The sequence below is a fragment of the Helicoverpa zea genome, chromosome 9, assembly GCF_022581195.2.
Source record: "Helicoverpa zea isolate HzStark_Cry1AcR chromosome 9, ilHelZeax1.1, whole genome shotgun sequence".
Taxonomy (NCBI): domain Eukaryota; kingdom Metazoa; phylum Arthropoda; class Insecta; order Lepidoptera; family Noctuidae; genus Helicoverpa; species Helicoverpa zea.
The window spans coordinates 7,081,151-7,097,219 of NC_061460.1; the positions used below are offsets into that span (position 1 = coordinate 7,081,151).

Below are 16,069 nucleotides of genomic sequence, written 5' to 3' on the forward strand. Positions count from 1 at the left end.
CAATCACGTCAGTAGTCGGAAAAGGATGAATTTCAAGTAAAGACGCGAAATATATGAAAGCCACGTGTCACGAATATTTAAGTCTAGCTTCCTCTAGTGAGTTTGTTTGAATTTTTTATATTTCTTAAGTGAATTTATATTAAAAATTTAGATACAGAACTTAGAAGTGAAGCTTGTCAACCAGTCTTACTAATATGAAGGTTTAGGATTTTTTATTTCAAATAGGCCTTTGTTAGGCTCTTATAAAACCGATTGCCCAGGTAACCGAGCTGAAGCGGTCCGATAGACAGTCGTTCTATGTAAAACACTGAAACTCGTCTGCATTCCATTAGGCTGGGTTTGTTTAGGTTGGTTTTTATAGTTATTGGTTACATTCGGTTAGGCAGAGTTATAACTTGTAAACGGATACTACTATGCATGGTTATACGTAAATCAATGTAGACACAAACCTAAACTACCAACTGAATTAATAAACCACAACATTTTAATAATTACTAAATCGGTAATTTTAGAATACACTTAAGTAATATGTATAGATGCCGACCTTATGAATGGGCACATGATTGCATAAAATATTGGCGAGTTGAATAACGTTGAAAGGTAGCCTTTAAATTATGTTTCGGTGAGTTATTTCAAGGTACTTCAAATCAAATCAGACGGGCAGCTTAAGTAGCAAACTTAGATCAGTATACAAGGTTGTGTCGGGTTAAGTGGTGCAGTCCATATACCAAAGCACTTAGGCATTGGTTTGGAGACATTCAAATACCTACGAGTATTGGTTTTTTTATTGATAGATAGATAACAGAAGAAATCTGTCATCGAGGACGGCAGGTGCTCGCAGTTTGATACGTATTTGTATAAAACAAGCGAAGAGCCACCACAACGTCTCACTCGCGTGCGGCAGGTGTTCGTCGCCTTAGTTGCCTGCCCACCAATCACAAACTGATCAACTGATCGCAAAGTGAAAATAAACAATTCAAGTGAATCTGTGAAAATGGTGAGCAGAATTTTTATTTTTTAGTTCTTGACAGCCTTTGGATTTCAGCTCACCTGAAGTGGCCAAGTTTCAGGTATTTTTTAAAATATTTAAGTGTTTTGGTGATTAGTGGAATAAAATTAAATTTTGGACTGTCTCTGTAATAAACCAAGGTAAAGTTTTATTGCTATAATGACACGTTTCTACAAGGTTATTGTCCGTATACCCATTAAAAGTGAATTAATGTAAAAAAAACACAATTCATTTTTGATATCAATAATTGCTATCCTGTAATAACTTTCTTTATAAAACCTCCATTTTCTATCATAAACAATAACAAAGATAATGAATAGCGAACAGAATGTTGGCAAAACATAGATATAAGTAGATATGTGTTCAACCCTTTCAGCGGTCACTTTGTAATTTACCGGGAAACAAAGTAAGGTGAATGATACACAATGTAAATATGTTCGAGGACACATCACGGCTTCAATAATACCTAAACAGATTCGTTGACATATGTGTACTTACATTGGAAAGGTGTAAATCCTCGCAGTAAATAGGAACGTCGTTAATACAGCTCTATTAGAAGTGAATACACGTTTAAACGCGTTCTACCTACATGAAAGTCACTCCATAATAACGTATGCATGCGCAATTGAACATAGCCTGGTAATGACTTTCATTGCCACGGTCAAATCCATCAGTTTGTGCGTTAAACTTTTTGTATCACTGTTGTGTCCTAAATAAGTACAACTTGTTACATAAGTAAAGGCATTGTTGTAGGATTCACGTGCAGGAGGAATGTGTTTATAGGTACAGTACCTACACATATTTAAAGAAAACTTGTTACAACTATTTAACATAATGCACTATTTATGTTATATTGCTTATTCTTCCTATATTGTCATCGTCCACTAAACAGAAATAGTTTTTCTTGGTAATATGTCAGTATAGAAACAAGTAGGTTATGCTAAATAGAGTAAACAAAGCGGTATTACTCTTATTTTATATAAAAAAATACTTTTCAGTCACAAAAGCTGTAAAAACAGAGATTATATGCGTGTTATGCTGGGTGAGTCATTGGTTCCAAACTTTCGTTTTATTACCTACTTATCGGTCAATATTTATATGATACCTATGTGAGTTCCGGGTCTAATGTTTACCTAACTCAAAGTAAGAGTTAAAAAGAAATAGGTACCTATTTAATTTTGTTTTGGTTCGGACGACTATAACCGTAGTTGATAAGTAATTTATAACTATCCAAAACTTAAAATTCTGTAAAAACTTTCAAATTATAAACATTGTAAATATTATATGTAACTGTTTTCAGTTGTAAGAACTTTAAATAATAGTGACTCTACAATTTGATAATTAGTAATCCATAATTGTAAATCATAGTTATTAAAGTGATGCCAAATCCTAAGTTCGTTATAATCTTATTGGATATTCGATAAATTATTGAAACAAATATTTATTGCTTCCATAAACACTTGATGACGGTGATGCATAATCTGCAGGTATAAAAATAAGCAAAAGTTAATGATTAACTTTGATGATTCAAGCAATTTCGACGATATTGCTTTATACGCCAGTTTCAAGCAGAAAGGTCGCGTTTCTTTTGAAATTCGTGTAGGTACTGAAAACTTAATTACCTACTTGTTAATCGAAAATAATAACATTGTAGGTACACACAGTCTAATTTTGTTGCCTTTCTAAATCAAATATTTGACCCTGGCGGGGTTCCTCGAGTCAAGAGGCTAACTTTTAATTTAAGGGCCCTAAACATTGTTGGCATTTGAAGGACAACAATAGATAGCAGACACGTGATATTCTAGTGACGCTTGCAAAGTTGCAACAATTTGTCTTTCTTTTCCTTATTACGAATAAATTATTTGACGTGTATTCAGATCCATTACAAAAATTAATCACCTGAGTTTTTTATCATTGTTAATTACCACTAAAGGATCAATATTTATTTATCTTGACGTAAACAATTTTGATGTAAATGGGTAATATGATAGAGATATTACCTACTTACTAATACAAACTCGTAAAACAGCACGCGTTAATAAGATCCTGTTTATGATAATTAAATGTCTTTTTAATTTGATCAATCTGTATCAGTTGATAATAAATAATATTGAGAAATGTATTCTGGCAGCACTAAAGTTTATATTCCATTGGTGGAATTTCTGAATTATTTAGATACCTAATAGAGTCTATCTATTTGTTCAGGTAATTAGTAACTGTACTTAAGCCGTAGTAGCATTAAACGTTACTTCACTTAGTTTAATACAATTGTTTATAATAAAAAAAACAATTACACATAAAATACGTTATCCATATTAGAATCATTTATTTTATTACCATATATCTTGCTATCTTAATCTCATAAATAATGACAAGGATTAGATTATGAATTATCTGAAGATATGAAATTATCGGCAATGTTTTTATGAATAATTAGATAACGCATTTATGATCATAGGACTTCTGAACACGTGGCAATATTTTGCTGGTTAACAACTAAATGGGTCTGATTCAATTTGTTAAAAAAATCATCAGGAAACTCTTCTTCAAATATCGTGCTATATTTTTTCCTGCGCCGATTTTTTGCTAATTTTATAGATACGAAACCCCTCATGAAAATCCTATTCGCACTTGGCCGGTTTTTATTTCAGAAGGGAAACAGTAAAAGGTTAGGAGTTTCGCACTGACATTTCGCACTAAAACACTATCAAACTGATGGGCAATCGTGGTAGGGTTTTTCCTTAAATGTTTTTTCACAGAAACCAATAAAATATCGTTCAATTGAATATCGATAATATAATAATGTTTGATATATACTTAATTCCACGTTAGGATTTTATCTGTTCCCTTAGTTCGTCTACAAAAGCATAAGCTCAAGCTTTATGGTTTGCTTTGAAATATAGTCTGAATCATTAGGATACGTATCATATATACACCTTTTTTTTGTTGTCGCTGGGCTAAAAATGCATCCCCTTCCCGTCGGGGACCGGAGGGGGGTATGTGGGACTCCCCGGTAAATACGTTCCCGGTATACCCACTAAAAAGGCCCAGCGGCACTCCGACCTCACCTGAGTGGAGGGGTCTGGGAATCTATGGCGTCCAGTCCCCCACCGGCAATTGCCCGCCTTACGGCAGACCCCTCATATATCCTCCCAGTGGGGAAGGTATCATACAATATACCTACCTATGTCGCAGAGAATTGACTAAAATAGACACTCAATCAAACAGCTAGCCGTTTTACTAAACAACGTCATTCTAACCGGATGGCTGCGACATCTACATATATACCAGTCCCATAATGAAATATAATTCGCCTAATGTTCCTAATCTATGTGAACCAATAATTCATAGCTCAAAGTACTATCATTATATTGTAATTACTTTGTCCAATATAGAACGCGAACCAGCGGTAACTTACATTTGAAAAGCGAGGTCGCTGTTATCGTACTGTTTGGTAGTCAGCAAGATATAAAAACATGGAAATTATCTGTGTTATTAAAAGTTGTTCTTGAAATGCTGCATTGAATAGAATGGAACCAATGAGGTCGTGTTAATTAATTCAATTCAGTTTAGGTACTTAGATAGGTCCAATATCTGATTCAACGTCATACTTTTTATCTTCCAACATTCCTATCTTTGAATCGTTAGTAAGCTGAACAGATCATTTTATTAGAATCATGTTCGTAATGATTACTTAATCTACAAATCGCCTATCGATTGGATTTTTTTGTTGCTACTGGTAACAAGCAAATAATAATTAGCACTTAGCTGTGTCGCGTATCTATACGTTTGCACTAAAGCACACGTGAAGATACGAAATCGTGAGATTAAAACGTGTCAATAAATAATAAATTATCGAATGATTAAAGTTACTGACCTAACACCAGCATTTTTCGTTAATTAGCAGTAACTGACGACTGATTGACGCCCGATTCTATGGTGAGAGATTCAGACCCAATTCGACTGTAATGACAAACTTACTGCATTTATCGAAATGCACTATTATCATTTAAGTACAACGTATTAAATAATCCTATCTTTGACATTATGTCCTTAGGTATTTATATTTTGGATCCACAGAAACTAATTTGCATGTTTGCATGACTAAAAACAAATGATTGAAAATTTTCTACGTCTAAGTAGGTACATTTTTGGTGCAAATGTTGTATTTTTTATAGAAACCTCTGCATAAATGTAGATAGGGATAGAAGTTTCTACAATGACTGTAGGCATCAAACTTTTGAGAACTATGGTTAGAAGTAATTTAGCCGTGAATTTTTGGCACGCTTGGCAATTTTTGTATCCAACAGATTTTACTTAATCCACTTTAGTTCAATTCACACTTACGCCGATCCTAAGGTACGATGATAATACTCGTGTGTATCTAAAGAAACATCGACTTATCAAATTCCATCAAACATGCGCAATTACATAGATAGGTCCGGATAAATGCGCATAGTCCACATAGAATGCAATCAGAGATAGTGTCAGATTATAAATAATTCTTTATTAATTTTATAATTTTCTATTGAGTACAGTGACAGCCGGGTGACGCGATGAGGACCAATTTTTTACCATCCTTTATTAGTTTTAAGTTTCTTTTTTATGTAGGTAAATATATATTTAGTTTACGTTGAAAAAATTAACAGTTTGTGTAAGTAACGAAAGTAAAAGTTTATTCTTATGTGATTTCAGAGTGGCGAAAACAATGAAGGCTTCGACCTGTCGTCGGAGGATCCGGGGCAGGGCTCACGCGTGGGAGTCGGAGCACTGCCGATCCCGCCATTGACCGAGAAAGCCCCAGTTAATGGGGTTAGCGGAAACAATGAGAAAAAAGTGAGTGATGCGTAGCCAGTTCTTTTGCATTAAGAAACGGTTTATTACGGTTTTAGAAGTCTTAAAACTACCACTGCCGATTTTTAGGGTTTGTATCGGTAATCAAACAATTAATAAAAAATCGCTAGTCTTTTTAAACACCTGCTGCTGATGATCATTATATGTATGAGAAAGACTATGAAAATTATTGTGAAGTAAACATCGATTCGCGACTATGTAGGTTATTCGAGATTTTTAATTTTATTACTTCCTCGGGACTTAGTCATTGTCCTTCGCAAAACTGAAAAGTAACACGTTGGGATTGGTTTTTAACAATGTTTTCTCTGTTTACGTTGGAAGATAACAAATGAGTCCTACACATATATTATCTTTATGCATTTTTTACGATGACCAATAACAGGGTGAAGCACCTTACTCACGTAGACTAATAATAACATCAGAACAAACATTGTATGTAGTAAGAGTCTAAGCAAAGTTTTAAACACAATTAAGATAAAAATAATCCACAGCTAAAAATGTAAACACCGATGAAGTTCCTACTACTAACAATAAAAAACAGCCACACCGGCAAATATTCATTAAATATACTTAGTTAAGTACTACCTCTACAATACCTTTTGTCTAATTAATGCGTTTAATATATTTTTATAGGAGCTCCTTTTTTCCTGATTTATGTACTCACTGTTACTTTATATTTCCAGGTCGATCCTGAAACCGTCGTGCCCGAGCGCGCAGTGTGGGACAACCAGCTTGAGTTCCTCATGTCATGTATCGCCACGTCAGTCGGTCTCGGCAATGTGTGGCGATTCCCCTTCGTCGCCTACCAGAACGGAGGCGGAGCTTTCCTCATCCCCTACGTCATTGTACTGCTACTTATCGGAAAACCTATGTACTACCTCGAATGCGCCTTAGGACAGTTCAGTTCCAGGAATTCAGTTAAAGTCTGGTCTTTATCACCAGCCATGAAAGGTATGATCATCACTACTTACATAGTATAAACAAAGTCGCTTTTTCTGTCCCTATATCCCTTTGTACGCTTAAATCTTCAAAACTACACAACCGATTTTCATGGGTTTTTTTTTAATAGATAGAGTGATTGAAAAGGAAGGTTTATTTATTGTATAATGAAATATATTAAATAGTGGGGCAATCCAGTTCGAAGCCGGGGTGGGTTCCTGGTTTTAAATAAAACAAAACACATTTTCGAAACTTTATGATTTATGTCATCTTATTGATCTTTGTTTATTCCAGGGACGGGCTATGCCACCGCTCTGGGTTGTGGGTACATCCTGTCGTACTACGTGTCAATAGTCGCGCTGTGCCTGTTCTACCTGGCTATGAGCTTCCAGGCTACTCTACCGTGGGGAATCTGTCAGCCCGAGTGGGATGACTGCGTACCGTCCGACCCCAGCCAAGAGGTTGGCGTAGTCACAGAAAACGCCACCAGCAGTGCTGAACTTTATTTCCTGTAATTATTTTCTTATTATTTATATATATGGTATTTGGTACTGAAGTACACTACGTAATCCAGCTTTAACAATGTCAGTCCCATATATTTTTAGATAAGATAGCACTCGACATTTTGTATTGACTATCCTTTTCCTATATGTACATCGAGTTATCAGATTATCGATCCCTTTGTATCCGTATTTTATTTATGTATCCAAATGACCACGAAACCACTAGATACCGAATGTAGCGAAGATCCTTTGTAAATATCATATTTCTTTGATAAACTAACTGCTTTAGTTGAAGTACTGTTTTCTTTATAAAGCATCCGATTTATTTTCATGATTTTAAAGAAGACATTAATTATTTCCAGAAAAACAGTTCTACAGCAGAAAGATGGTATTGAGGGTGGACTTGGTAAGTAACACAATTTTACGTTCGTAGTATATATTTCTCTATATGTTTACAATAGATGTACCGAGATCAGAGAGTATTTTGGTATCCGTATACCAGCCTAAGCTAGCGGCATGACCCGCTTCCTGAGACAAAAAGAGAGATAAAAAACCTATATGTTATTCTGTTATGTACATATATAAGCTGTACTACCAGTACTACTGCCAATAGTTTCATCAAAACCCATCTAGTATTTTTTACTTGAAAGAGAAAAAAACGTCTGTGATACAAACATTATATATGTTATGGACCAAGTGATAAATTGGGCAGTATACATAATGCCCGGTCATTATGAAAAATGCCCAATATGAGAGTGCAATTCGATAATAATTATCCAATAATCAAACTGACCGGTCACTATACATATTGCCCGTGACCTTTTGGGCAAAGTAATACAAACATATTTAATTTCATATTTTTTATTGTTATTAACTTAAAATAAACTAAATATTAAACCACTTAAATAATCAGCCTCATGATTTGGATTAATTATGAAGGACTTCTGCCTTAAAAATCCACTAGTTTTTGCATTTAAAAGTTAAGGAGAGTCATATTAAAAATATAACATAAAATATAATTACTTTACAACATATCTTTGTTTTATAGAAATGACTTATTATTATACGTAAGGCTGCCTTTTAAGTTCTGTCGTTTGGTAACCTCCCGCGATTTTTAAAAATATATATATATGCTATTTGAATCTTTTTGAATTTAGAATTCGAAAACAAAAGAATGTTTTTAAATAGGTCGAATAGTTTTATTGTATCGTCCATTCAAAGGTGACAGGTCGGTTGCAAAAATGGAAATGTGTAAGGAAAATTTGAGTGCGATAATTTTCTACAACTTTAAAAGGGGATTGTCGCGACTTCAGTACTAGAAAGAGATTAATTCTGTATTTAGTGATGTAGCACCATTCCTTAGGACCGCAGAACGCTGATATTTAGAATTTCAACCTGGGCACTCTAGCTTCAGTGACAAGCCTCGTGAAGGTCGTCCAAAAACCGCCATGATGCAAGTTTATATCGAGGCTGTGCGGCAGCTAATCCTCGCAGACGGACATGTAGCATATGGTGAAATAGAGGCATCCGTGGGCATTTCAGGGACCACAGTCAAAAATATCCTACACGAAGAACTTGGCGTAAGATAGATGATCTCTCCATGGATACCACATTTTCTTAGCGACGACCAAGAAACAGCCCTAGTAAGTTGGTGACGTCAAACTCTGCAGCGATTCGACCGAGGAGAGTCAAAGCAGGTCTATGATATAGTTAGTGATAACAAGTCCTGGATATACGCTTATGATCCGGATTCTAAGCAGCAGTCAGCTGTCTAGGTCTTCCAAGACGAGCCAAAACCGACCAAAGTCGTACGCTCGCAAAGCACTTAAAAAAAAATGGTTGTCTCGTTTTTGGCAAAGGGTGATCGTGTCGCCACTATTGTACTAAAATATCGCGACATGGTTACCGCTGACTCGTATACCATTGTTTGTTTGCCAAAAGTCATCACCGAATTTAGAAAAAACTATCCAAGACTTCGAATGATACTGCACCATGACAATGCAAGTTCGCGCACCGCCCGCCAAACACCGATGTTTTTGAGTTCCCAAAATGTTGTAATATTGGATCATCCACCTTACAACTGTAACTTAAGCACTAATGATTTTAATACATTAACCAAAATTAAGAAAATTCTTCGTGGACTACCTTTCAGCACACCTGAAGAAGCTGTTGACGTATACAAATCGGCCGTTTTGACTACCCCCACTTTGGAATGGAATAAATATTTAAAAACTGATTTGAATGCATGCAAAAGTGCATTAAATATCGCTAAGTATTCTTAAAAAAATAATAAACGGTAATAACCTATTGGATTATCTATACTTATTTCAAACGACACAACTTAAAAGGCAGCCCTCGTAAAACAAAATAAACTAAAGTTTAAGCAATCAGATTCATTATTTGGCATAATTAGCATCTTCTCTAAATAAAAGTCAAATGAAAATATAATTAAAATAGGGTGCTATTTCAACAGGCTTCTTTTTAATATCGTTATTCGCCCCCAAAAAATTATGTTGCCTTCTAAATTACTAAGTCAGCCACAATTAACGAGCATCTGAATAATACTATCTTAGCCACTAGTTATCTTCTAATAAACCACTCGAAATACAACTCAGCATGATGGTTATTTTTTAGCATCTAAATTTGTAGCACGCATTCTAAAGTACACACTAAAGTAAACTTCTAAAATACTATTAAATGACATCATAAAATATATTTATTTAGCTTCTAATTTTTTTACTCAGTACGTTTAAAATATAACACATCCCATATTAATTGACCCAGCATGGAAGTAAGCATGCAACATGCAGCAAGCATGGCTTCTGTCACGGCTCCGGCGCTGCGGGGCTCCGGCGGTCCCATGCGAGCTTGTCGTCGCAGATGGTTTTCACGCTCACCACCGCAACTTCGACTTGCTGCCCGGCAGAGCCGGCCAGCCTCAGCCGCGGCGGCGAGCGCTTCAACTACCTGCGCCTTAGCTCGCAGGCCGCCTCGCCCCTCCGCGCCTACGCGGTTTTGAATTACACTCTAGGGGTAGGGCAGACAAGACTACGTGGAGTCGGTTTTGCAGCGATTCGTTTTCGTCACTTACTTCAATTTTTAATACAATGTTTTGAATCCAAATTAAATTCTACCATAAAAAAACAAGCCAAGTAAAATGAGATAAAAAAAAACGAGGCCGAGTTAGTAAATTAGATGACAATTGTCCAATAAATAATTTTGTGGCTAGACTTATAATTTCCCATTAAAATAGAACATATAATTTGCAAAACAATAATCATAAAATATGTAGCAAGTAACAGGATTTATTTATTAGAACAACTGCCACCCTCGCACCGCGTAAAATATGCTTTATTATCAATTTGCCCAACTATCATGTAGCAATATAATAATGCCCGTACAATGTGATAAATAATGAAGTTAAGATAGTTATTAATCACTTGGCCCGATAAAGCTAGACATTATTCATAATGCTCAGGCATTATAAATAATGCCCGAATTAATCACATGGTCCATAACATATATATTTCGTCCTACAGGTCTCCCCGTATGGCACTTGGTGCTGTGCCTGGCAGGCGCTTGGTTCGTGATCTTCGTGATTGTCGCTCGTGGTGTCAAGAGCTCCGGCAAGGCCGCCTACTTCCTAGCTCTCTTCCCATATGTCGTCATGATTGTTCTGCTCATCACGTAAGATATACTTTAATACACTTCCTTGAAAACTAATACTTACCACATCGCCTACAGACACGTAAAGTGAAAAGGCGAATAAAAAAACGACATATCTAGACACACGGCAGTGTGTCCGCCAAGTTCGAGCAAAAAAAGCGACACACCGGCCGTGGGTTATATTACACGAACCATTTCGGGCCAAATTCGACCCCCCTGTAACTCAAAATCTATTTTATTTACGCATATCAAATTTCTAGTATCTGTTGAGACCCCCTCACTTATCTAAAATACAAAATTTCATTAATATACCTATTGTAGGTCTTGAGATATTGCCGTCAGAAAATCGCTATTTTTACTATACACTCACTGACTGACTGACTCACTCATCAAAAACCTAGACCACTTCCAATGGTCGTATTGACTTGAAATTTGGCATGGAGGTAGGTCCTTATGTCAAGGTAAAGGGAAAAATCTGAAAATGGCCAAGTGTGAGTCGGTTTCAAAATAATGAAGGTGTTTTATACCCGGTGTAAATGTATACCCCTAAGGAACTAAAACGAACTAAATTTATCTATATTTATATAATATATCTTCGAATGGTCGTACCGATCTGAAATTCGTTACAAAGGATTGTATTTAGTCAAAGTAAAGTAAAAATCTGAAAACGGCCAAGTGTGAATCACTTTCGAAAATAACAAATGTGTAACTTTGATCCACGAACATAATATATGATAACATGTCATGTCAGTCAGTTGGTAAATCTAGTCCATTTAGTTAATCTAGTTCACTTCTTTGTAAGAAACATAGTGCATATAAAAAAAATCTGAAAGATAGTATAAATGAGACATTTCTTTAACTAACTTCATCATAAGAAAAAAATAAAATAAACAACCTTACAAAAATAAATGAAATCCCACCCAAAACAAAAATGTGAAAGACTGCCAAGTTCGATAATATGGGAATGCTTCGCCTATAAAAGAAGTGAGATCTGAATAAGTACCAAGTTCCATACACATACCTCAGTTAAAAATAGTTACTTTTTAATGATGTTACTTGGCAAGTTTTAATAGAAAATTAAATACTTGATTCATTGCGTTTAGTAGGTTTATAACAAGGAGTGTGAAAACTTGCCAAGTGACATCATTAAAAAGTAACTATTTTTAACTGAGGTATGTGTATAACTTGGTACTTATTCAGATCTCACTTCTTTTATAGGCGAAGCATTCCCATATTATCGAACTTGGCAGTCTTTCACATTTTTGTTTTGGGTTCCTTTTAAACTTCAATTTTTTCAACACTAAATTGATGCATAATAGAAAACAATATATCAAGAAATTATTTTACATGACAATGACATTATATATTAGATGACACACAATAAATAATTGGAGTCCTGCTGAAATTTAACTTTGTTTAATTTCAGCACTGTGATCCTCCCTGGAGCAGGCGACGGTATTCTTTTTTTTTTGACTCCACAATGGGACAAACTTATTGAACTGGATGTAAGTACTTTTTGTCTAATTTTATTATTACAGAACGAACTGACTGCTTCGTTGGTCTAGTAGTACGGGTCCAATTAACGGGTTGGGCTGAAATCGGTTTGTGGGTTTTAGAAACTTTCATAAAGCAGCCCGGAGTCTGTAAATTGGCAGTGTTACATCCCCGTGCCTCGGAAGACACGTAACGCTAGCGTCCCCGAATAGTACTCTGCAGCAGTCATTGTTATAGTTCCACGTCAAAGGCCATCAGGCAGGCGGATTTGAGAAAACTCAGACACTCGCTAAAAAGAAGTAGACAAAACGAACTGACAACATAAACAATCATAATAATATCTGTTCTTGTAAATCTTTCGCAGGTGTGGTACGCCGCCGTAACGCAAGTGTTCTTCTCTCTGTCCGTGTGCACCGGAGCTATTATTATGTTCTCCTCTTACAACGGCTTCAGACAAAATGTTTACAGGTAGGTACCTATGTTATCACGTCTTCTAAAAAAATATTACAAAGATTTTTTTGTTTATTGATACATCTATTTACTGTTGGGAAGCTACACGATCCTCGAGTTACATGCATAGGCTAATTTTAATCGTATTTTAAGATAGAGTAGTAGGAACATAAAATCGAATTAAACATTAAAAACTAGTTCACAAAGAAAGTACTTACCTAAGTCATAGTCGCAGAATTTAACCGATATTCGTTGTTTTTCAGAGATGCTATGATAGTAACGACGTTGGACACATTCACGAGCTTGCTGTCCGGAATCACCATTTTCGGTATTTTGGGTAACTTGGCTGTTGAGCTGAACCAGGAGGTTAAAGATGTGATCGGCTCTGCTGGTACCGGCCTCGCCTTCATCTCCTATCCTGATGCTATTTCGAAGACATTCTTGCCACAGGTCAGTTGTTCTAATGGTTTGTAGTTTTGTAGCTTTGCGTTACGATTTCTTCTTCCTTTATTTTTTTGTGATTAATCATCAAACGTGCCAGTGGGATAGTCATAATTTACTAAAACCTATCTTTGTTCCTTCTGGACCGTTTTAAAATTTCTCTTAATATAATATTGTGCAGCGACGACAGGCTTCGGTCCCAAACGATTTCCTACATTTAACCTAATTAACCTATTTGTTTATAGTTGTTCTCGGTGCTGTTCTTCCTGATGATGTCTGTGCTCGGCGTGGGGTCTGCGGTGGCGCTGCTGTCCACTATCAACACAGTCATGATGGACGCCTTCCCCCGCATTCGTACCGTCTTCATGTCTGCTTTCTGTTGCACCATCGGTTTCGCCGTCGGATTGATTTACGTCACACCTGTAAGTAAACTCTCTCAAGACTTTTCTGAATACTTTTCGGTCTCATTCTTAACTCTAAAGATGCCTAATAAAAATCTTACCACTTTTTTATAATATGAGTGCTGTTTTATATCGATTACCTATTCGAAAGTTGATAGTCGAGCAGTCTAATACTAAATGCATCATGTTGTAAAATATTGCAATTAAATTCTGATCAGGCGAAAAGTATACAACTAGCAGGTTTAACTTTTCTTTTTTTTCTACTAAAAGTTTAACTTGATTACTTTTACAGGGAGGTCAATATATCCTAGAGTTGGTTGACTACTACGGTGGAACTTTCCTCATTCTCTTCTGTGCTATCGCTGAAATTATTGGAGTTGTCTGGATTTACGGTAAGGCCTTCTTTATGGTTTTTCTTCTAATAATACTTCTAGAAGCAATTCTTTTATCAAACTATAATTTTCTCCGTCATGTCTTCGAAATGTAAAAGAAGATACGCTATAACAATCCACAAATAGGAACTTGTATCCCGGGACCTCAGTTCTTAATATTCAAACTAAGGCATGTAATTGAATTTTCCAGGTTTGGAGAACTTGTGCGTGGACATCGAGTTCATGTTGGGCATCAAGACTGGCTTCTACTGGAGATTCTGCTGGGGTCTCATCATGCCTGCTATGATGATCACCGTGTTTATCTACGCTTTCGCCTCTTATGAAGCTCTCTTGTTCGGTGGTTACTATACCTACCCAACAGCTGGATATGGTTAGTGGATAACTTTAATATTTTGTATTGATTTAAATTCTTCAGTCACGTTTTTCTCATCTTTCTAGTTGTGTTTAAATTGCTACGGCATAAACTAATAGGCATATAAAACGTTTCTTTTTCTTTTCAGTATCTGGATACATGATGCTTATTGTTGGTATTCTCTTCGTGCCGATTTCAATCTCGCTTACCATGTACAAGAACAAAACTGGAAATTTCATCCAAGTGAGTTATACCTTCAATATTAATGTTGTGAACGTGTACTGTTGCCTGTTTAATAATGACCTCCATATAAAGTGATTTAGCATATAACAATAGATAGGATCATCAGTGGACCGCATAAAATAATACGATTATTTTAGTTTATCAAATTATATCTACATTTGGATGACGCAAAAATGTGATGCAACTGCCTGTAATTGCTGGTTGTTAAATGGCGTCTTATAAAAATGCCATGGAAATATCTGTATGTACCTTAGTACTTGCTACTTTTTATGCCTGATCTCTTTCCCGTCGTTTGGGATTACATAACGAAAAATGTCTTGAGAAACTAGCGTCACCAGGGGGACGAGGAATGTTACTGTGAGAAATCAAAAATCTCCGACGGACGCGTCAAATAACATGTTCACTCGAAATCGATCATTTAGAATTTAGATCATGTCCGTCACCCGTATTTGACTTGCAAGACGGTGACTAACTGCCTTACGGCATCGCTCCTCATCTTTCTGTCGTGCTCGGTATTTTATTTATACTTTTCCTTTGAACATCTTTATATGATATTTGTAGACAATTAAGCAGGCGTTCAAGGCCAAGAGCTCATGGGGTCCTCGCACGCCGAGCGACTACAACGACTGGGTGCAGTTCAAGGCCGAAGCCAAGCAGCAGCGCGTCGCCATGCGCACGTCCTGGGCCCGACACATCTGGCTCAGCCTCACCGGCGGATACAGGAAACGACTATAAACTAGTCACTAGCTTTACCACTAGGATAAATTTATTCATAGACTTAATATAGTACTAGTATTTATAAAATAGCGTAATCGCTCCAAGTACCTTAAATTTACCTAAGCGTCAATTTCTTGTAAATTGTAAACTACTTAGGTTTGGAAAATAATTGCCAAAATAATGTTATTTTAATAGTACCTAATTTATTAAAGTTGTACTTTTGTATTCAGGGTATTTATTAAGTTAATATCAATTAAGTATGTAAGTGTTGAAACTTTTTATATCAGTGAAAATACATTTTTATGAAAACAATAAGCCTTTTAAAAGCTCATAAAAACGTTAAACGCTTAAGTTAATAGGAACAACACAAATACGGACAATCCTTGCCCTCTAGGTAATTGATCACCTACATTATCTATGCTCACACAAACCTAACGACATGGCAAAAAATTGATACCTATCTACTTCTACATATTTCTGCAATCAGCTTAGAGCAATCAATTTTGATTAGTCGGCACGAAATCAGCTGTAAGCATTCGGTTTACCTACGCCTATATCTATTTCTTTAATAGAGCATTCCTAATATATTGCCAAGCAGATAGTTAGCA

General features: G+C 35.9%; 1 protein-coding gene across 1 annotated transcript; it reads left to right on the forward strand.

Annotated features, from left to right (window-relative positions):
- Positions 1 to 848: 848 nt before the first annotated feature.
- Positions 849 to 15,773, forward strand: LOC124632974 (sodium-dependent nutrient amino acid transporter 1-like). The gene is made up of 14 exons (XM_047168021.1): positions 849 to 997; positions 5,705 to 5,845; positions 6,547 to 6,814; positions 7,097 to 7,313; positions 7,668 to 7,711; positions 10,845 to 10,992; positions 12,398 to 12,476; positions 12,830 to 12,933; positions 13,179 to 13,365; positions 13,602 to 13,778; positions 14,050 to 14,149; positions 14,340 to 14,519; positions 14,650 to 14,744; positions 15,306 to 15,773. The coding sequence occupies exons 1-14, from the start codon at positions 995 to 997 to the stop codon at positions 15,477 to 15,479; spliced, it is 1,917 nt and encodes a 638-aa protein (XP_047023977.1). The 5' UTR covers positions 849 to 994; the 3' UTR covers positions 15,480 to 15,773.
- The last annotated feature ends 296 nt before the right edge of the window (positions 15,774 to 16,069 follow it).

Coding starts and splice junctions, on each gene's coding strand:
- LOC124632974 (XM_047168021.1), top strand. Junction 7,314..7,667: donor AGTGCTGAACTTTATTTCCT/GTAATTATTTTC, acceptor AATTATTTCCAG/AAAAACAGTTCTACAGCAGA. Junction 13,779..14,049: donor GATTGATTTACGTCACACCT/GTAAGTAAACTC, acceptor TTACTTTTACAG/GGAGGTCAATATATCCTAGA.